Consider the following 22,674-nt stretch of genomic DNA (forward strand, 5'->3'; position numbering starts at 1 on the left):
TATTTGTTGTCTTCATTTTTTAGTAGCAGAATTTGTTGTTGTTGTTGTTTGCTGTGTTGGGGATCCAACTCAGGACCTCATGCATGCTAGGCAAGTGCTCTACCACTGAACTGCACTCCCAGCCCCAGTAGCAAAATTTAAAAAAAAAAAAGAATGTTGTATAGAACTCCAGTACATAAACAGTAAGAAAATGTAGAGTTGTATCAATGTGCCCTTAGGATTTCAATTTTCTTCCATTGATTTGTCATAAACTCTGTCAATGGGCAGACATGAGCATGGTGGAAGTCTCCGTGGTGTTCACACTTGGTGTCTGTTGCAGCTAGACCTGTGTAAGTTTTGTTCATTTGCATTTTCTAAAATATTTGAGAATCCAGAGGATTTGGTGGGGGCAGGGCAGCTTGAAAAGCTTCGGTCAACATGACCTTCATGGAGTCCAGTCACGGATCTAATACGCCCTGAGGCTTGGAGGAAAGAGTCTTTATGCCTGGCTCTGAAAAGACAGTGTTACCTAAAATACACCCGGTGGCCTGTGTGTGACCTCAGCCTGACCCAGGCCTCCCTGCCTGTGGACTTGCAGACTGTGGCTGCACCTGGGCGCATCAGCTGCTCTGCCGAACAGAACAGTGACAGCCAACCTCCTCTTCCCCGCCCCTGCTCCCAGTGTCATTGTCAGGGACATTCCATTGGCTGGTTTTCTCTGTCCCTCATCCCTGAAGGCACAACTGCAGTCCTAATTCCTTATTAAACTCTGGAACAGAAAGCTGGGTGAGTGGCAGCTGGTCGATTAGCCACAACTTATTCGTAATGCCTGTCCAGTTTGCAGACAGCCCTGGAACTCACCCTTAGAATTTTCTAGAAGTTGACATCCTTTGGATTATCTTCATCTTTATTAGCAGGATATCATCTAACTGTAAATTCAGAACTTGTCTACCATAAAACTGCGATTCAGAGAGGTGAGATGTGTAGCATATTCCCCCTTTCAAAAAATCCCTGATGAAGCAGAATATGCTGTTCTTTCTAACCATGACTCTAATCTCAGTTATGAAGCAACTTGCTCTTATTTTCTCAAGGAAAACAATACAGAATTGGCCCTTATTATTCACACTAATGAAGATCATCAGAAAGGAAGATATTGTTTTAAAAAACACACCTTCAGCTAACCACAAACACCCTCCTGAATTCCCAACATGTAAGCACTTGAAAGATCTTTTCTGCCATTTGAATGTGCCTGATTTTCTGAGGTCTTGTCCGCCCTGAACAGACTGTGTCAGCATTAATTGCTGAAGTACAAAAATTAAAGAGCACTTAATTCTGCACCGTTATGTCCAAATGTGGGCGTTTTCCTAGAGCATTTTCCTAGGTCCATCTCATGGTGTCCAGCTCAGTCCCCTAAGTCTGACAAGGAACAGATACTAGACAGTTGTCCCAAATGGACTTTCCTCTTTTTTTATTTTTCTTCTTCCTGTGTTTGACCCCATCTCTTGCTTTCACAATTTGCTTCCTTCTTTCTAAATAAATGGCCCCATGTTCCCGCAGCTGTAGCGAGACGCCCAGGATCACATTTGCCTGTGTCTCAGATGCTTCCCATCCTGTGTGAGCAGAAGCAGCCGCTCAGGGCCTCCTCTCTCCTTCCCAGTTATGCCCGGGACTCTCTGGCACCGTGAAGGCTGGGCCTTCTGCCAAGCTGTACAGCCCAGCCTGTCCTTTGGGCCACCTACTGGATCAGCACAGTCCTGTAGTTATCAACCCTAGGGCCCTCAATGTGGGCCAGAGAAAGCGCAGGGCACGGGAGATAGGAAAGAAAAGGACAATGGTGCCTTCCCCAAGATTCCCATGATGTCGTTTTGACCTCTTCACTCAGGTTCATGGAAATGTAAGTGTCCTGAGTTAGAAGCCTCAAAGAAACTCAGTGAACTCAAGCCAGTGTCTCCTGTCGGGGCACAGCGTGGGTGTCTCACACCCAGGCAGTGGGCACCAGGCTACATTACTGTCTTTCATACAGGAATGTCCTCTGCTTCACCTTGCCAGCATCCACAGTGACGCTGGAACAAACTTTTCTGAGATTTCCCCTTCTGAGGTGCCTCTGAGTGCTGTGGCCTGACGTAGGCGAAGCTAGTCATCCGGGTTACAAGTGTGGATCTCATTCAGAAGAGGTTTGTACACACTTTAAAGTTCTCCAAGGCTCCGGGTGTCTATTCTCATGTTAAAAACATCCAGAGCATAGGTATTACTGTTCAACAAAGCTACCAAAAACCCAAAGAAGGAAATGACAGCATTCCCCTGAATGTGTTAGTGTTTGCAAGCCTTACTAAGAAATATTACAAGCTAATGTTGTAGGTAGCCAGTTGGAATTTGACCATTTTTCATGAATTTGTCCATCTTTATTTTCCCAATGGGAGAATACATTAGCCATGTTGTCTTAAACATTTGTACTCTGAATACCCTGAATCTTACTTTTCATATCAGACCGATTACCAAATAAATGTATTCAGCCAAGATAAACTTAAAGTAGACACTAAGACTACGGAATTACCAGCTCCCAAGTATCTACAGGTAAATCCTTTCTCAGTAATTTACTAATCGATTCTCAAATTTTGCTGCACATTTGGATACTTGGGAAGCTTTAAAAAAATCATTATACCTAGGCCACTACCCAGGCCAATTAAATCATAATCTCCAGAAGTAAAACCAGGTATCAATTTTGTTGTCTTTTGTTTTGCGATGGGGTTGGATCCCAGGGACTTGCATAGTAAGCATTTGCTCTACCACTGAGCTACACCCCAGCCAGATATCAGCATTATTTTTAAAATTCCTCAGATAATTTTAACATGGCAGCAGATCTTGGGATGCACTGGTAACTTATCAATGATAGTAACAGAAGTAGGAAAGAAATATACAGTGAAATATTCTAACTTTTTCAGTCAATGAGACTTTGACCACGTGTAATTAGTAAGACTTTAGGAAAGTCAGAACTAATTGCTCAGTCATTCATTCTTCCACAAATATTCATTGAGTGGTATGTGCCAAGCTCTGGATTTTTTCACACTGAATTGGACCTAAATTATTTCTTCTTTGGACTAAGAGCCCAGATGAACCTTTTGGAGCTATTATAGACAAGAAGTATCTCTCTGGCATTCCTTAACGGGTCCCAGGCCTTGTAGAGGCTGACTTTGAGTGGGGGAAGCAGGTCTTTTCTGTGTAAATGCCTTCATGTCTCAGGAAATTCTTCTCTATGTCTAGCTGATGGCTTACCCATGCAGGAGAAGTGCTTACTGAAACAAGAGCATGACCCAGCAAGGACTGTTGAGGGAACACCAAATCTTGGCTCAGAGTCAAGCTTCGTGGGTCTCATATATACCTTAATGTACTTTGCCTCATTATAATTTTAGATTCATTGATTAGTAGAGTTGGAAAGAATAGTATCCTGTTTGGCTGGAACATTCTGGAAAGTGATATGACCAGAACATGGCTAAAGACGAACCAGACCAGCCAGAGTACCACTGTTGCCCGCTCCAGGGGTACCTTCATATGAGAACTGACTGACTGTACTTCAGTCTGTGGACGCTATGGATGCCTGGGATACTTTAAGAAAATAGGGTCAGCAATGCCAAAGGGTTTTTATTGTTTGTTTTTAAACATTCCAAACAAAGCTCATTTTATAGTGAGGGAATAGCAATACATGGTACTTAATTCTTAAACGACAACAACAAAACAGAATGGCAGGTGCAAGATGTTAGTTGATTTAGGTACCTAGTCTGTGTTCTTCAGTCTCCCATTGGTTATAGCTCCATCTGCTGGCAGCAAAGAGAGGTGATTCGAAGTTTTGGATTTTGAATTATGGTGGTTCCTGGAATGGCCTATGTTCTTAAAAAATCTCGCCATATAATGTGATACAGAAGTATGTGTATATGTATCTTATATAAACATGTTTATGTGAATAGATAGGATATGGATAGTAGATATGGAGACCACATATTTTCATGTACATTTAACAAATGAAGAAATCAAGTTGAAAAGTAATAACTTGTCAAAAATCTTGTAGTTAGATGTGTCAGAGCCGAGACCCAATGTAATTTCCTGATTGTGCAGTTCTTCTAATCAGCATGTGATTCCTTGTTTTTATAATCACAAATATACTTTGGTGGACCAGACATTAATGATTTTGATCAAGAACTTTTAAAAAACACCTTGTTGGAAAAGTTGGGCAATACAGCAGTCTAGTAACTCCTGGTGTTCAGCAAGAGATTGGAGCCCTAACATGGCATTCATGGTATATACTGAATAACTTTTCTCATATGCAATTAGAATGGTACTGTCCTGGCGAGAATTAAAGAAAACCATCTCTCACATCATTTTTTTTCTGTGTTCTGTAGTGTTTAGATAAAGAACCGCAGGTGAGAAAAAAAAACTGAAAAGTGAAAATCGCTTCCTATTCTAGCGTTTTCCAAGGTAACTAGTTAATGGTTTGATATGTATCCTTTCAGACTTGTTCTTTGCATATAAAATAATTTAAATGTATACATGCATAAATGTATACATGCTTACAGATACTTGGGGTACCAGGTAGTATGTGTAAGGAAGTCATAAAAGAATCAAGGTGGCCCAAAAGAGGGGTGATGGGTCCTGTAGCCGCAGAAAATTAGCAAACGGTTCTCTGTAGAGGAGAATTAGAACTGAATACACAGAAGATACAAGAAGAAGGAGCCCTCCAGTGTGACCAGAGAAAAAGATATGCCCAGCTGGGAAGGGCAGGGTATGTGAGAGCTGTCTGCCTGTGGTCCGGTGAAGCACTGGTGTGGGGCAGGAGTGGAAGATTCTCGAAATGAGATGGTCAAATGAAGACCAAGTAACTAGTGACTTCTAAGTCATGCCAGCTGTTTGAACTCTATTCTGGATGACAGGGAGTCAGTGCCAGAGTTCAAGCGAAGAAGTTTGATCAACTCTATATGTGGAGTCATAGCTCAGGAGACAGCAGAGAGATGGGTTAGGAGGAGAGTGAGACCAGAGGGAAGTAGAGAGAACAACTGACTCTAATTCGGATGTCATCCTTATGAGATAGCAGTAATAATGCCTACAGTATAAGATTGGTGTTTTGAGAAAGAACAGCTGGGAATGTGCCTGTTATACAAATGAAAGGTATTTTTTGATACCATCTGGCAAATATTTCAATGCTATAACTTGTGACTGACAGCATCCCAATTTTCTCAGCATTATTTCCTACACTGTTCTCAATTTTCTCAGTATTATTTCCTATACTGTGCATGGTGTGAGGGGAGAAAACTCTGAAATATATATATTTTAATTTTAAGAAAATATAAACATTTGTTTAAATAGGAGAGTTTTTCAAGAAATCAAAATATTCTTTAGCCATTTTAGAGGCAATTCCAAGCCAGGGAACTGTAACTTATTTGAACTTATTTGTATATGTTTGTGTGTGTGTGTGTGTGTGTGTGTGTAAAATTAAAACTTTCTGCATTGCTTGGAAAAGGCCAGTGTGGGAGGTGGTGACAGATTATGGTTTTTGCCTGAGATGGCCCATGCTTGTTCCCTGAGAGAGGCCTTTCTCAGACTGAACCATGAACCGGAAGCATCTTGAGAGAGGAGGACCGGAAGCTGGCTCATTGATCTAACTTCTGCATTTATTGAGGTCCCTGAAGCACTGCAGGGAGATCCGGTTCATCCATCCCTGCCCTTCCCTTCCTGATAGAATGCTTGCCTCCTGTCTGTCCCTTCTGATTTTATTTCCTTGCATCTCTTATCCTCACAGAGCCTCTCTAACCTGAGTAGCTGAGTAGATATGTTCCCATTTCCAGAAAATGATGATACCAAGGAAAAGTATCTTGTTGCCCTTTTCTTTCTCTGACTACCTTGTAATTGCTTCCACAATCTTCTCTCTCCAGATCAATGAACCATGATGGAAGGAGGAAAGGAAAAAGAAAAACAACAACAACAACAACAACAAAAAAAAAAAAAAAACAAGAAATGCTGAACTATGATTTCTCTCCCTTTCTTTTTTCTGCATTTTTTCCCTCTCATTTGACACAAAGTTCAAAATTTGTGGCTCTGTGAACTGTGAAAAATTAGGCTGGAGGGGAAGATGATGTTGCTCTCAGTTTGTGGAAGCATGTGTATTCAATAGCATGTCCATCCTCTGGGTCCTGATGTTCCCTCCAGCTTGGGGGCTTTGGAATGAGGCCTACTTGTGCATTTGGAACTGATTTTTTTTTCTTTCTGCTTGAATTAATTTAAAAATGTTTTCCTGGCTCTTTCTAGGGTTTTCTTGCTTGGCTGTCAGTTATGATGAGGCATCTGCATCAATACCCACGTGCTATTTTCCCATTCAGCTTTTCTCTCTCTACCTAGGCCCACTTCCCTTTATCTACCTCTTCTGTCCTTTATTGGGGACTAGTGCAACTTGAGTGTAAGTTGCCATATAAACCGTTTACCTTCTACTCACAGATGTGTCAGCTAATGGATACTTCAGGCCTGGTAGATGGTAGGTGATAAAAAGTGAATGAGGTTCTTTTTAATGGCTCAAGTTACTTCCAGTAGCATTATTATTACCTTAAATGATGTGTGTTTTAGAAGGGCTTGCACGAGGAATTTGGACATGAGCACTCCTCATGTATGAAAGTCCTTTTGGCTGTGTTGGAAAGACTGGTTATTAACTTATAGGGGTTGAGCTATGCAAGTTGATAGAACCTCAGTCTTCCATTTACTTAGAACTGACATCTCCACCTCTTCTCTGCCCACTTTTTCTCCATTTTGATGATGGCACTAGCAGTTATGGGCTTATGAGAGGCTCTTTCTAATTATTATTTCTGGATTCCTAACCATTCTGCTTCTGCTTCTGAACATCTCTTCTCTGGTGTGCTTTGACCCACTGGGATCTCACCTGTCTGGATGTTTACAACTAAGTGTCTTGAGAATATTCACAAGAATCAGGATAGTTCAACAAACATTACCAGGAGTAATATGTTGTTGGTGATAAAATAAAAACTTTGACTTTAGGTGCTATAATTTTACATAAATAACTCGATTTATATGAGTTGGATATTCTCATTATAACTTAGTTACTATGGAGTTATAATGTAATAGCTTTAACAAGGGTTTGGGGGTCAGGACAGACTGAAATCCAATCTCAGTAGTGCCAATTATGAGTTACAGGAACCTGGGACACTTACTTACTTAGTCTCTTGAGATCTTAGCCTCCCTCTTCTACCTTCTTTCAAAAATGGGGGAAATAATTACTATTTTGTAGGACCATTGTTGATAGTAAATGAAATAGTTAGAGGTCATTAGGGGCTAGGGTGTAAATCAATGGTAGAGCATATTCTTAGCATGGTTGAGACCCTGGGTTCAGTTTCCTGCACCAAACAAAAACAAAAACTCAATACAGTCTTGCATATGATTAACACTCAACAAATGGTAATATATAAAACAGCTACATAAGTAGCATCTAAAGAAAGTTATAAAATTTGTTCATCACTAGATTGAGATGATATGTTATATCCCAGGGGACTGAGGAAATTGCATTTATCACAGAAGAATCACAGTTGAGATGTTTGAGAAAACAATCTCAGAGATGTCATCAAATTTTCCAAACATAAAATGGTAGGAAATGAGATCTATAGACTGAGAAGCTTGACTTCAATGCACAGTAAAATTCTGGAATAGAAAATTAAGCAGCTGGCTTGTGATCGTTTAGTAAAGACAATAGTGTTTGCTAGGAGCTAACGTGGGTTTACTAAGAACAAATCTTCCCAAACTTACCATTTCCCTTTTAAATAGTCTTATGTGATGTGTAGGGCTGAGGAATGCCATTTCAGCAAAGCATCTAGTTGTCTCCTTATGGATAGGATGTTAAAATATGAGCTGGAGATAGCACTACTGGATTTGCTACTCGACAGCAATCAAAGCCAGCTGATTAATGTCATTTATCTTGTTGGGGGTCTCTGGTGGCGTACCATGGAGTTCTTTCATATGACCTTTCCACTTAAAATCTTAATTAGGAATTTGGAGGAACATATATGGGATGGTTGTGTACCAAATATGCAAATGGCCCAAGGTTGGGAGGGAAAATATATACAATAATTGAATGACTGAAGATTCACACTACTGCTGGATACCTGGAGTACTGCATGGGACCCAAAAGGATTGAATTTAACAGTGCTAACCATGAGAACTTTAAAGCTCTAAAGTCTGAGTCAGAAGGGAAATCTTGGTAGAAGCTCAAGTAAAAATGATCTGGTGATTTAATTGACTCTGGCTTAAGATTATTCATTCATTTAACAAATAGGTACCAAATACACTGTTTGCCATGCCCCTTGTTTGCCATACTTTACATTGGGATCATTCCTTTCAGTTCAGAATACCACAGTCTGGACAAATGAGTGACAATAGGGTGATGAGGGGTCTATCAACCGTATTGCAAGATTATAACCCTCAAATATTTGCAGAAAGACAATATAAGCTTATTCTCTGTTGCTTCCAAGACTAACAACTAATTACCAGGAGGCCAATTTCTGGTGAATATGAGACAGACTTCCTGGGAAGGATTTTAGCTATCACCTGTGTGAGCTCATGGAGGCTAATACTTGTCTCCCTTTATGTCTTGGCTACCTAGATTCATAATGTGTGAGACTGCAAGTGGTTCCTGGTGGGTACCCAATGAATATTTGTTGAATGAGTAATGAGAGGAGGAAATTCAGTGTGGGGTAGGCATCTGTGTAGGATAGATTCTGCCCAGTCTTAGAAATGTACAGATGTTCACATGGCCTTTTGTTAAGACAATCTATGTACTAAAATAATTTTTATATTTTACGTTCTGTTTTTGTATATCATAAAGGGCCCTGAGGATGGAACAAGGTAACTGAAAACAGATGTGAGAGGCTAGAATTTTTTCTTTCTTTATTAATATGTATTTTATTTCTTTATTTTTGTGTGGTGCTGAGGATTAAACTCAGTGTCTCCCATTTGCTAGGCAAGTTCTCTACCAGTGAACTATAGCCCCAGCCCTAGAATGTTTTCTTTTGCCATGTCCTAACACTTCCAAGCTAATTAACCCACTTTTCTGAAGAGACAGTTAAGAGGTCCTTTTAGCATTTATTTGAAATGTCTCAAGTATGCTTCCTTAAATCTTACCCATCCTGGCTCAACCCCTGCTATTTTCCTGAGACCTCCATAATTCTGACCTATGCAGGACTCTGCTTTCTCTGACCTTAAGGGCAATTCTGCAGAACTCAGCATTGAATCCTTTTCTCATTGCTTTCTGGTTCTCTTCATCTAGATGATAATCTTTTTGAGGGCAAAACCTTATTTTATAATTTTCTTGTGTGCTGCCAGACATATAACGGAAACTCAGTGACTGCTTGATTGCCCAATTCACTGATATGTGAGTTAAGAGGGGTGCACAGTAAGACGGCATCTCTGTAAACATTGCAAGACTGCTATTTGAGATGGTCCCTCCTATCTGTAATTCCTCTCTGGAATGCTCCCATGGATTAAAATTAATTTCAAGGCAGCACTCCCATAAAACCTGTCAGGTTGAATAGGTTTTGCTTTCTCTACCCCATGCATCCCACACGGGGGTGGATCGCAATCTGAATTTGTTAGTCTGCCATTTTGGCTAGGCAGGTGCTTTGTGCACAGTGGGCTCTTCATGTGGTGTTGAATCTGTGTTAACTATTCAATGACTGAATGCTAGGTTTCAAACATCTAGCTTCTTGACTCAACCTCCAAGGAGAGCCAGAATCACCGGTGCCAATCTCTAGCCCAGTTCAGAGAGTCACTGAGGGACTTGTGTAACTAGGGTGATCAGATTCAGCACCTGAAAACACAGGATATCCAGTTATGTTCAAAATTCAGGTAAAAACAATGCAATATTTGGGACATACTTATACTAAAAATGTTTGTTGTTTATTTAGAATTCAAATGTAACTTTGTGCTCTGTATTTTACCTAGCTATCCTCTGTGTAAATCCCATTCCTCCCAATTTCCATTAATAGAGACTCTTAATTAGCTCCCACATTACTTTGACCGAATAAAAGTACTTGTGCGCCTGTGACGATTCTCATGGCAAATATTTTAAATTTCAAAAAAAGAGAATCCACATGATGTGTTTTACCTTTCGTGGTCATATTCTTTTGGGTATATCCAATAATGGTAATGCCACAAATGTCTAGGATGTTGGCAGTCCCCAGTTACGCTTTCTGGGTTTCCTCAGTAGCATAGTTTGTTTGATAAATTGCAATAATTTATTGCTGATATTATTTTACTCAGGTCATGCAGTAACCACCACTTACAAATAAATAAGTAGGTGCTGTGCATGGCAATCAGGTGAAACGTGAACCTAGTATAATTATTTCAGCTCCAACAAAACAACTGCATTAATTAATAAGAGCTGTAGAAATCAAAGCAAGGCCTTGCCACTTTTAGTTAATTATCTTGTTCTTTCAACTCAAAGGCAAACCAATATATTCTAGTTTATAAACTTCTTTTTCAGAGGACGACATCTCACACGTGGGGAAACTGCTTACATTTTCTGTGACAATATACCTAATGTTGTCCCTTGCTGTTTAGAGGAAACAACCTTTAAACATCATTTGTTCATTCTGCAAATGTTTATTAAGCAGGTCTGTGCTAGGCGCAAAGGAGAAACAGCATGAATAATGTAGTCTCCGCTTTCAAGGGGTTCACAAGAATCTGCATGTTACGTGCTTGATTTTAAATGGTTCAGCAGCCATTTCAGTGATGGGCTTGTTCATGGTAAGAACTAATTAACTCACTGAGTAATGAAATGATTCTTCTCTCAAATGCATTAAATCAATATGGCACCTGACATTCTGAGTAGAAACTACTCTTGATGGTTAGTTGTAGGGGGGGGATTAAGGCTGTTTGCTGCTCCTGGGTTGCTTCAGTTAGGACTTGGCTACTTAGAGGGTGGTCCTCAGCCCAGTAGCATCCTCATCTGCTTCTCTGGGGGAGGAGCTGGTGAGAAATATAAATGCTAAGGTCCCACCCAGACCCACTGAATCAGGATCTGCATTGTGGCACCCTGAAGTTTGAGAAGCACTGGTCTAATATAATATTTTCATTTTTTAAAATTTTTATTATTATTGAATACAAATGGGATACATGTTGTTTCTCTATTTGTACATGGAGTCAAGGCATACCATTTGTGTAATCATACGTTTATATAGGGCAATGATGTTTGATTCACTATTTTTTTCCCTTCCCCCCCACCCTTCCCACCCCTATTTTCCCTCTATACAGTCCTTCTTTCCTTCATTCTTACCGCTCTCCTTATCCCTAACCCTAAACCTAACCCTAAACCTAATGCTAACCCCTCCCACCCCCCATTATATGTCTTCATCCACTTATCAGCGAGATCATTCGTCCTTTAGTTTTTTGAGATTGGCTTATCTCACTTAGCATGATATTCTCCAATTTCATCCATTTGCCTGCAAATGCCATAATTTTATCATTCTTCATTGCGGAGTAATATTCCATTGTATATATATGCCACAGTTTCTTTATCCATTCAACAACTGAAGGGCATCTAGGTTGGTTCCACAATTTGGCTATGGTGAATTGAGCAGCAATGAACATTGATGTGGCTGTATCTCTGTAGTATGCTGATTTTAAGTCCTTTGGGTATAGGCCGAGGAGTGGGATAGCTGGGTCAAATGGTGTTTCCATTCCAAGCTTTCTGAGGAATCTCCATACTGCTTTCCAGAGTGGCTGCACTAATTTGCAACCCCACCAGCAATGTATGAGTGTTCCTTTTTCCCCACATCCTCGCCAACACCTATTGTTGCTTGTGTTCTTGATAATCGCCATTCTAACTGGGGTGAGATGAAATCTTAGGGTAGTTTTGATTTGCATTTCCCTTATTACTAGGGATGTTGAACATTTTTTCATATATCTGTTGATTGCTTGTACATCTTCTTCTGTGAAGTGTCTGTTCATTTCCTTAGCCCATTTGTTGATTGGATTATTTGTATTCTTCGTGTAGAATTTTTTGAGTTCTACATAGATTCTGGAAATTAGTGCTCTATCTGAACTATGAGTGGCAAAGATATTCTCCCACTCTCTAGGCTCTCTCTTCACATTTCTGATAGTTTCCTTTGCTGAGAGAAAGCTTTTTAGTTTGAATCTATCCCAGTTGTTGATTCTTGCTTTTATTTCTTGTGCTATGGGAGTCCTGTTAAGGAAGTCTGATCCTAAGCCAACAAGTTGAAGGTTTGGACCTGCTTTTTCTTCTATAAGATGCAGGGTCTCTGGTCTGATTCCGAGGTCCTTGATCCATTTTGAGTTGAGTTTTGTGCAGGGTGAGAGATAGGGGTTTAATTTCATTCTGTTGCATATGGTTTTCCAGTTTTCCCAGCACCATTTGTTGAAGAGGCTATCTTTTCTCCATTGCATATTTTGGATCCTTTGTCTAGTATGAGAAAATTGTATTTATTTGGGTTTGTGTCCATGTCCTCTATTCTGTACCATTGATCTACCTGTCTATTTTGGTACCAATACCATGCCGTTTTTGTTACTATTGCTTTGTAGTAGAGTTGAAGATCTGGTATTGCAATACCCCCTGCTTCATTCTTGCTACTTAGGATTGCTTTTAATATAATATTTTCAAGCTCTATTTTGTGCATACATGTTGTCAGAGGATCTTATTAAAATACAGATTCCTGGGCTATACGCTCAGACATTTTGATTTTGTATCACCCAGATGGGACTGAGAATTTGCATTTCTACCCAGTTCCCAGGAGATTCTGGGACTGGCTGTTGGGAGCCACACTGTGAATGGCACTGGTCTGCTTCACTTGGGACCCTGAATTGACATGTGGTGGTGTGGTAAACACGAACCCCAGTAAAAGGATCAGGCTGGTTTTCTTTTGCCTACACTGGGTCCATGAACCTGAGACAGTTCCCTGGAACACATAGGCTATTATGAAAGATGGATGTGCACACAACTGACAGTTCAAACTGGTCTGTGATGGATGGCGTTGTGCGACAGCAGAAGACAGCAGTTAGATTTCACTCAGGAGCTCAGCCATTAGAGCTGGGTCCTGCAAGATAATAGGATGTTGACAAATTTGGTCTATGGCAATACATAGGAAGCAGGAATAGTTAAATTATTGCTAAACTTTAGTGTCTAGATACTTAGGAAAGAAGAGGAGCAGAGATTAAGGGAGAAGAACGGTTAAGAGAAATAGTCTGAAAAAAGTTTTGGGACAAGTCTTACATATGTCATCCAGGAGTTTGAGTCTGTCTTAGAACTTTTTGCTGTAACGACATCGGTTTTTATAAGTTTTCATGTCTAGTTGTGTTTACCAGTGTGCTTTCTTTTTCCTTCTAGGATTAAGCATGAAAACATAGTGGCCCTGGAAGACATTTATGAAAGCCCAAATCACCTGTACTTGGTCATGCAGCTGTAAGTACCTTGTTTAATTGATGAAGGCAAACAGGATCATAAATGCTAATGTTGAAATAAAAGGATGCAGTGGGCGGGGTAAGACAGTGGAGAGACCTGCGGGGGCACCGAGAAGCCTGGACAGGTCTGGAGCCTGGGACTAGTCACTGGGACTAGTCTGCCTCTGCTAGATTAGAGTGGAAATCCTGCAGAGGATCCCATGCTACCATTGCTGGGTGTCTCTGTTGCTTTCTAACGTGCCAGGTTCAAAAGCTGCTGCCTGAAGACACTTCAGTGGGCCCACCGTGAGGTACACTTTGCTCCAGTCTCTAGGAGAAACTCCCACCCTTGTCTTCATTTCCAGGGAAGCCGGGGGAGGGAAGCAGATGGCAGCGGTGCACTCTGTCCCTTCCCTCCTCTTCCCTGGCAGATACACGTACAGGAGATTGAAGGGGGTATCCGAGCCAGACAGGAGAAAAGTACCACTGGATCAGACCAGGGCATTATAGCCTCCATTAGATTACCTCTGCATTCTAGCAAAACTGGAGATGACCAGGAGGGAAGACGTAATAAACCCAATACTCAGATAGAAACTTTACTGGAGCATGCTTTTTTAAAAAAAATTTAAGTTGAAACCGGCATCTCGACTCCTGTAACACTTTAAGTGTTACGATTCTGGGACCATCCTGAGGTTCTGGAATTTTGGAAAGTGCAACAGGATGTTATGCTTTGGCCAGGATGTGAGAAAATAAATTCTGGAATATCACATTATTGAACTTTATGACCGAAGAGGATTTTTGATGAAGATCAAAATATACACTTAATTTCATTATTTATTAATGATTTTCAGACATTGACTTGCCAAAGGTTTGCAGAAGAATTGATGTGTAAGGTAGCAGTTTATTTTTCATGTATTCCTCTCTTCCTATGAGTGTTTAAACCACATATTAAGTCGGGATCATGTTGGGATACAAATAAGTGCTCATCACTGCACACTAAGCTATACCCCCCAGCCCCTTTCTAAGTTTTATTTATTATTTAGTGCTGGTGTTTGAACTCAGGGGTGCTTTCTCACTGATCTACATCCCTATCCCTTTTATTTTGAAGCAAGTTCTTGCTAAGCTGCTTAGGGTCTTGCTAAATTGCTGAGGCTATCCTCAAATAGGTGATCCTCCTGCTTCAGCCTCCAGAGTAGCTGGGATTACCAGTGTGTGCCACTGTGCCTGACTTTTTACTTTTTTAATTCTGAGTTAAGCTCTTACTAAGTTACCCAGACTGACCCTGAACATTCACTCTCCCTGCCTCAGCCTCCCCAGTAGCTGGGATTATGGGCCTGTGCTACCACACCCAGTCCATCACTGCATTTATTATTTTTAAAATATTTTAGTAGGTTATGACATTTTGTGTAAATATTTTTTAAATGTTCAGTCGAAAAGCATCTGTCTGATTTTTCTCTGGAGACTACTATTATAAGCAGTTAACTGATTGGTTCAATGTTAACTCTCCAATTACCTAAGTATAATTTTTCCTCATCTCCTGTTCTTTGTTTTTTGATTTGCCATATTTCTCGGTTTTCCCAGAGGGCCATTTCCAATAATTTTCTCCAAATTTGGGAACACATCCTGGAAGCGCATATGACTTTTATTACAGAGTCTGCTCTTTAAAGATTCAAGTGAGCTGGGCATGGTGGTGCTTACCTGTAATCAATTCAGGGTGCTGAGGCAGGAGAATCTCAAGTTCAAAGCCAACATGGACAATTTAGTGAGTCCCATCTCAAAATAAAAAATAAGAAGGGCTGGGGTAGAGCACCACTGTCAATCCCTAGCATCTTAAAAAAAAAAGACTATATATATATATATAATATATATATATATATCACCTAATAAGAATGTGACATTTCCGTGACAAGCAAAAATCCCACAAAATGTATGTATTTAAGTGGGTACTTTTTTATTGCTAATGTGGAAAGTATTAATCCTTGAATCCAAAGTGAAATATATTTTGAGTGTATGGAAATATACTGAATATCAGTTAAAGTACCCCAAGTACATAAATCTCAGCTCTGCCTCTTACTAACTGGGTAAATTTGGGCAAATGACTGGGTCTCTTTGAGTACCAGTTTCCACAGTGGGAAGAAATGAAAATAATAATAATATTTACATTAGAGAACTATAGCAAGTGGTGAATGTGCAAATGTGTGGAAAACTGTCAAGGAACAGAAAATTTCTGTTATTTCAAAAGATTTCTGTGGCCTTTGAAGTTTTCCTTCCTTTGCCCATGATCCAATCAGTAATAGCCTCACTGATTTCATTCCCTAGAAATGATTAAAATCAAGTCATATAGTGTGTCCCTTTTTTGTGTCTGGCTTTCTTTACTCATGATTTTGACATTCATTCATATAGTATCATGTCCCCAGTACCTCATTCCTTTTTATCACTGAATAATATTCTGGTGTAGACATTTCATGTTTTATCCACTGTCCAATAATAGACATTTGGGTGGTGACTATTATGAATCTATGAACATTTACATACAAATTTCTGTGTTGTAGATGTACGTTTGGATAGAATGACTGGGTTGTACGGTAAATATTGTGTTTAACTTTTTAAGAAATGCCACTTTTTATGTAAAAAAAAATTGTAGGTAAATTCCTCTTGCTTTACATTCTTGCTAACTATTGAAGTTTTTAGTGTTCTCTTCAATCCATTCTGATGGGTGTGTAGTGGTATTTCAGAATCTTGGAATGGTTTTAATTTGTATTTCCCTGCTGATGAATTATGATGATTAGCTTTTTGTGCCTTGATTGGTCATTTGTACATCTTTTTTATTAGAAAATTATTTCAAAACTTTTCCCAAGTCTCTGTTGGATTATCATTATATTATTGGGCTGTATGTGTTCTTTGTATATTCTATCCTTTGTCAGATACATGTAATGTAAATATTTCCTCCCATTTTGTAGCTTTTTTTCCTTAAATGATGCTTTTTTTAAAAAAACAAAGGCTTTATTGATATATAATTCACATACAATATTATTCACTAATTTAAGGTGTACAAATAAATATATTTTTTAAAAATTATAGATACAACCATCTGCACAACCTAATTTTAGGGCATTTCTGTCCTTTTAAAGGAAACCCTGTGTACATTAACAGTCACTCCGTTTCCTCCCTCCCTGATCCTTGGCAGTCTCCTCCGTTGGTCTCTATGGATTTACCTGTTTTTAGGTATTTCATAGAAATGGAATCATACAATACACAGTCTCTTGTGACCTGCTTCTTTTAGTTAACTTAAATGTTTTCACAGTTCATTCATTTGGCATATTTCAGGGCTACATTCCTTTTTATTGCTAAATAATATCCCCATTATATAGATTCACTGCATTTTATTTATCAGCTCATTGGTTAGTAAAGACTTAGTTTATTTGTGCTGTTTGTTATGAATAATGACATGAGGCCTGTTTGCTTACAGATTTTCATTTCCTTTGGGTACCTACTTATGTATGGAATTGCTGGGTTAAATGGTAAATATGTGTTTGACATTTTAAGGGCTGTTGTCCAAAATGATGGTACTGTTTTACCAGCCCTGGGCCTGGTGCGAGGATTCCTACCTTCCTCCAGCCTTGCCAGCACTTGCTACTGTCTGTCTTTCTGATGTTAGCCATCTGTAGGTGTGAACTAGTATCTCTTGGTTTGATTTGACTGATGACTAACATTTTGTATGTGTGTTTATTGGCTGCTAGTGTACCTTTCTTACAGAAATACCTGTTCAAATTCTTATCTGTTTTTAAATTAAGTAACTTTATTGTTGTGTTGTAAGACTTCTTCAGAGAGTCCGTAAGTCCTTTATCAGATATGGGATTTACAAAGATTTTCTCCTATTCTTTGGGTTTTCTTTTTACTTTTTGATAGTATCATTTGTAGCACAAAATGTTTTAATTTTGATGTTGTCTATTTTTTCCTTTGTTGCTTACGCGCTTTGCTATCATACCTAAGAAATTGTTGCCTAATTCCTAATGGTAACCTTTTGAATAGGGCAAGTTTTAGTTGTGATAAAGTTCAATTTGTTTTTTTCTAATGATTTTTTTGTGTGTCTATATGAGGTCTTTACTTAAGCCAAGTTGCAAATTTTGTTTCTTTTAGAAAGTTTATAATAATTTTAGCTTTTCCATTTAGGTATATTTCAAGATCAATTTCTAGTTAATTTTTATGGTGTGAAGTTAGATAAGATTGATTTTTTTTCTGTAGGGATATTCAATTATCAGTTATTTATTGCAAAGACTTATTTTTCCCAGTTAATTGCCTTTGTAACTTTGGAAAATATCAGTTGACCATAGATGACTGGTTAATTTCTGTACTCCTTATCCTGGTCTACTCTCTATATCTGTTCATTTTTTTTCATTACCAAACTTCCTTGTTTACAGTCATTTTTTGCTAAGTCTTGAAATTAGGTAGTGTAAGTCCTCCAACTTTGTTATTTTTTCTTAAAATAGCTTTGACGTTCTTGAAATAGATTGTCTCTATTTTCATATAGATTTTACAATCAACTTCTAAAAAATGTGGGAATTTCATTTGGGATTACACTGAATCTGTATATCAGTTTGGTAACAATTGAAAGCTTTAAGAAATTAAGCTTCTCTGTTAATAAATATCACCAATCTCTCCATTTATTTAGATCTTTTATTACTCTCCATCATGTTTTGTAATTTTCAGCATGTAGGCCTTCCATATCTTTGTTTAGGTTATTCTAAAATATTTCATTTTGTTAATCCTATTATGAATGGATTTTATTTCATTTTTCTAGTTGCTCACTGCTGTCATATAAAATGCAATTGATTTTTATATTCACTTATGAGTTCCAGTAGTTGTTTTGTGTATTTATTTTTATCTAACAATCATGTCATCACAATTTACATTAATTCTAGTTGGTCCCCAAAGGAATTCTATTTGGTAAAACTTTGACAGTTTAGTTTAAAATATTAAGTGTACCTTAATATTAATATAATTAATAATAATATTAATTATGTCTTTAATATATTTTGTCAGTTCAGAAATATTTTCAAATTAACCTCTCTTATTCCTTCTTCTTTTCCATTAATGATCTAAATTAGTGAGATTTATAAAAAGAAACAATAAAAAAAGAAATCAAAAGAAAAAAACAATGACAGAAAACACTGATATATCAAAATCTATGGGGAAAGTCAGTGGTTTGGTTTGAGGATTTTGTGGACTGTATAATTGTTTTGGTTATTGTATTTTGGTTTTTGTTTGGCAAGGCTCAATAGTTTTTGTTCCCAAGAATCCATTTTTCTGGGGAAGTGGGTCTGGATCAGTGGAAAGTGGCTTTTGTTGGTTTGTTTGCTTGTTTGTGTTTGCTTTTGTTTTTGGAAGCTTAGAAAGTTCTCGACTTCTGAATACTTAGAATGTAACATTTTAGGGGACTATATTTTGCAATATTTGTGCCTGGCAGGTTTTTTGTTTCCTAGGAAACATAAGATTGAACACTGAAACTCAAATATAATAGAGGATGCTCAGTACCCTAATTTTATTACTTTTTAAATTGCTGTTTTGATTCTGAGTATTATAGCATATTTGTCTCTATGAAGAAAAAGAGACTTGACTGTTTATAGAGGTCTGTATTTGAATTTTTAAATAATATTGTTATTTTAAAATATGTTTTGTAGTTGTAGATGGACAGCATGTCTTTATTTTATTTATTTATATTAAAACTTTATTTGGGGTTTTCAACAGCTACCTTTTTTCAAAATGCTATTTTTGGGGACATTCTCCTGTAGACAGTGGGAGGGTCAGTATGACAATGAGATCAGTTATAGATGAAAAGTCAGTTTGTTTTGAGTTTATTTCACATCTGACTCTGCTTGTGGAATATCAATCCATATATTTGGAGATAATGAAGTACATCCCTTACCTTCTCCCCTTTCACATCTATAACAGCTTGAGCAGGAAAATAAGCTTAAAGTTGAAATAATTGAAAGGATGCATCAGAAATATTTTTTTAAAAAAGAATTAGATTATATGGCTATTGAATTAACTTTCATATGTGGTTAACTTGAATTTCTATCTCCAGCCTGGCCTCCTCTCTGGAACTCCAGGCTGTTATATCCAACTGTCTACTCAGTGGTTCCACTTGGCTGTGTAATAAACATCACTCACTTCTCATATCCAAAGTAAATTTGAGTTTTTTTTTTAACAAAATCTGCTTCTCCTGATGTCTATCTCATCTTAGCAACTGACGACTCTGTTCTTCCGGTTCTTGGGCCAAAAACCTGGAGTCAATTCTTAACATATCCTTTTCCCTTACACCCAACAAACCCACTGGCAGATCCAGTGGTCACCAACTTCATGATTTATAGCAAATCCCATCACTTCTCATCTTCTCCTCCGCTACCGCCCTGGCCCAAGGCATCATCAGACGGAAGACCTGCTCTTCCCCCAAGCCCTCCCCACTGTGCTGTTCTCTCTTAGTGTGGTAGCCAGGCCTTGCCTGCCCTTGTTGAAATCTCTCTTTGGCATCCCATCTAAGCCAAGCACACGGTCTTCACAGTGGCCTCCAGGGCTGCGTCTGTCCTGGCCCCTGGGAACTCCTCAGACCTTCTCTCCCGTTTCTCTCTCTCCCATCCAGCTGTAGCCAGACACCTTCCTTGCTGTTCCTCAAGGATCACCTTGCTTGCACCACTCAGGATCCTCTGTTCCTGCTCTTCTCTTTGCCTGGAACACCACCCCTCACAGATCTTAGCGCTCTCAGAACGAGGGAAATACTGGAGTTTCTGCCAAATGTCACCTTTTCATTGAGATATGTCCCTCGCCCTCCTGTACAAAAGAGCAACTGCTTCCTCCAGTTCCTGCCACAAGCCCCTCCATTCCCTGCCCCACCCCAACTTGATCTCTCTCCAGAGTGCTGTCACCATCTTAGAAAAGTTACTGTGCTTTCCTGTCTGCCAGAATACTGCTTATACCTTATGGTAGGTACTTGATTACTGTTTGTTCAATTAATAGGATCACATAGAAAAGGAATAATGGTAGCACAAATTTGTTTCTTTATGTAGCCTTACAACAAACTTAGGAGTTTGTATTATCCCAATTCTACATGAAGAACCTGATCAGAGAGGTTGGAGCATCTGCTCTACCCAGTGTGTACTCCTGGCTAATGTGATGTAATACACAGCCCTTTCTAGGAAGAAAATTCCTGTAGGAACTTTGTGTGTGTGTGTGTGTGTGTATGTGTGTGTGGTACTGGGGGCTGAACCCAGGGGTATTTTACTACTGAGCTACATCCCTAGTCCTTTTTACTTTTAGGTGGTCTCACTGAGTTACCCAATTTGTCACCTTCCTGCCTCAGCCTTCTAAGCTGCTGAGATTACAGGCTTGTGCCATTGTGCCTGGCTTGTAGGTATTATTAATGTGAACAATTCAGTTTACCAGGAAAACTTTATTAATTGTGACTTAATAAGTATTCTAAAAGCAGAGCTAACTAGAAAGTATCCTAGCGTATAGTGATTTGTGAGGGAAAATAATAAGTCTTCTCACCAATATCATAGGAATGTGCTAGAACCGTTTCATTCCATTAACAAGAGTTATCACATTTCTTTCTTAAATAATATTTTCAATTAATGAATGGATGGGTGCACTTTATCATTGTCGTGATTTGTTACATTGTACTTATTCCACGTGAGATACAAATATTTGTAATATTTCATTGATTCCATGATGGCTTTCAAATACGTACAACCAGCTACCTGCTGAGCTTGAAAAATGAAGAATTAAATTCATGTTGTTTAAAGAATATTAATTTGGTTCCCAAGTAGCCCAAGATATGAAAATATATGCAGCTTCCAAGAGGAAATATGGTTTATGTTCTCTGTTGGCTTGTGCGTGAAGCTGTTTGAACAGCTCCCTGGTTGGGAGGTCTCTGGTGTTAGCTTTCATGGGGATATTGTATTCATAATTTATACACTGTGTTCCCAGAAACATTTTTAATTAGAACACAAATTATTACTCTCAATAGAAAGCCAAGTAACCAAGCATAATAATGAAGACAAAAGTTTCTGAATATAACACTCTAATGTATTTACAAATGAATTACCAAAATCTTATTGTTGTTCACCACAGACACCAATGGAAAGCCTAGAATTCCTGTGGTTTCTGGTCAGTCTTGGATGGGTGGGAAGGAGATTGGGGGATGCCAGGAAGCGCAACGGGTCCTCTGTAGGAGCTGTCTTTCTAGAAGAGAGAATATAGCCCACAGTGATTGCTTTCTTTGAGAGGAGACCCCTGAAACAGGCTGGTTAAGTTAGCCAGAGGAATGTGCTGGGCTGACCAAAGGACTGGTACAGAGAGGCATCAAAGAGCTAGGATGGGACAAAGAGTAGAGTCTGTAAGGGTCCCCGCCTGTGAAGGTTCCATCTGGGAGGTACCTTCTGTGAGGGACCCCATCAGTGAGGGTTCCATCTGAGAAAGTCTTCGTTGGTGAAGGTCTCCATGTAGGAGGGTCTCCATCTGGGAGGACTCAGTCTGTTAAGAATTCAATTCATGAAGGGCTTTTGGGTTCCATTTGGCTGGGATGGAGGAGCTGTGTGACATCCTGGTAGGAGACATATCTGGAGATGTTGGCAGAAGCCAATTGGGTGATTCTGGCTAATGCTGCTGCTCTGTCACCCCCTTCCCCCAGGTAAATATTGAATATGTGTTGTTATTTATTTATTTGTTTATTTCAGCCACTGGAAATCCTACTGAGATATAAAGGGCTGAGAGAAGTAAAAAGATAAAGAAAGAATAACCAAGGTTCTGTGTAATCATGAACCAGTGTTACTAGGTTCAGCTTCATGAAGTTGCCCATACAGTCATGATTTTGGAGATCCTTCATCTTTTTCAATGCAAGCTTTTACAATTTTAAATTTCCTCTGAATTCTGTTTTGGCTGTACCTTAAAGGTTTGCGTATGTCATTTGTCTCAAAATATTCACTGATTTCTCTTTGATTTCTTCTTTGACCCATTGTTGGCTTATGAGCATTTTGATTAATTCCTTCATATTTGCGAATTTCCATTTTCCTTCTGCTATTGATTTCTGGTTTCCTTCCACTGTGATCAGAAAATATACTTTGTGTGACTTCAGTCTTTTTAACTTTATTAAAACTTGTCTTGTGACCTAAGGTATGATTTCTCCTGGAGAACGTCTCACGTGAACTTGAGACCATGTGTTTCTCTGTTGCTGGTGCAGCGAGAGCTCTCTGTATGTCTGTT

The 22,674-nt window shown here is 38.9% G+C and overlaps 1 protein-coding gene across 4 annotated transcripts in view; it reads left to right on the forward strand.

Annotated features, from left to right (window-relative positions):
- Camk1d (calcium/calmodulin dependent protein kinase ID) overlaps window positions 1–22,674 on the forward strand; it is a 393,094-nt gene that overhangs the window by 237,248 nt on the left and 133,172 nt on the right. For all 4 annotated transcript variants that reach the window (XM_047520560.1, XM_047520558.1, XM_047520559.1 and 1 more), the window contains one exon: window positions 13,364–13,438. In XM_047520560.1, the coding sequence (XP_047376516.1) occupies window positions 13,364–13,438 (75 nt within the window). The remainder of the gene's footprint in view (window positions 1–13,363; window positions 13,439–22,674) is intronic.

The sequence above is a fragment of the Sciurus carolinensis genome, chromosome 12 (genome assembly GCF_902686445.1).
Source record: "Sciurus carolinensis chromosome 12, mSciCar1.2, whole genome shotgun sequence".
Lineage (NCBI taxonomy): Eukaryota > Metazoa > Chordata > Mammalia > Rodentia > Sciuridae > Sciurus > Sciurus carolinensis.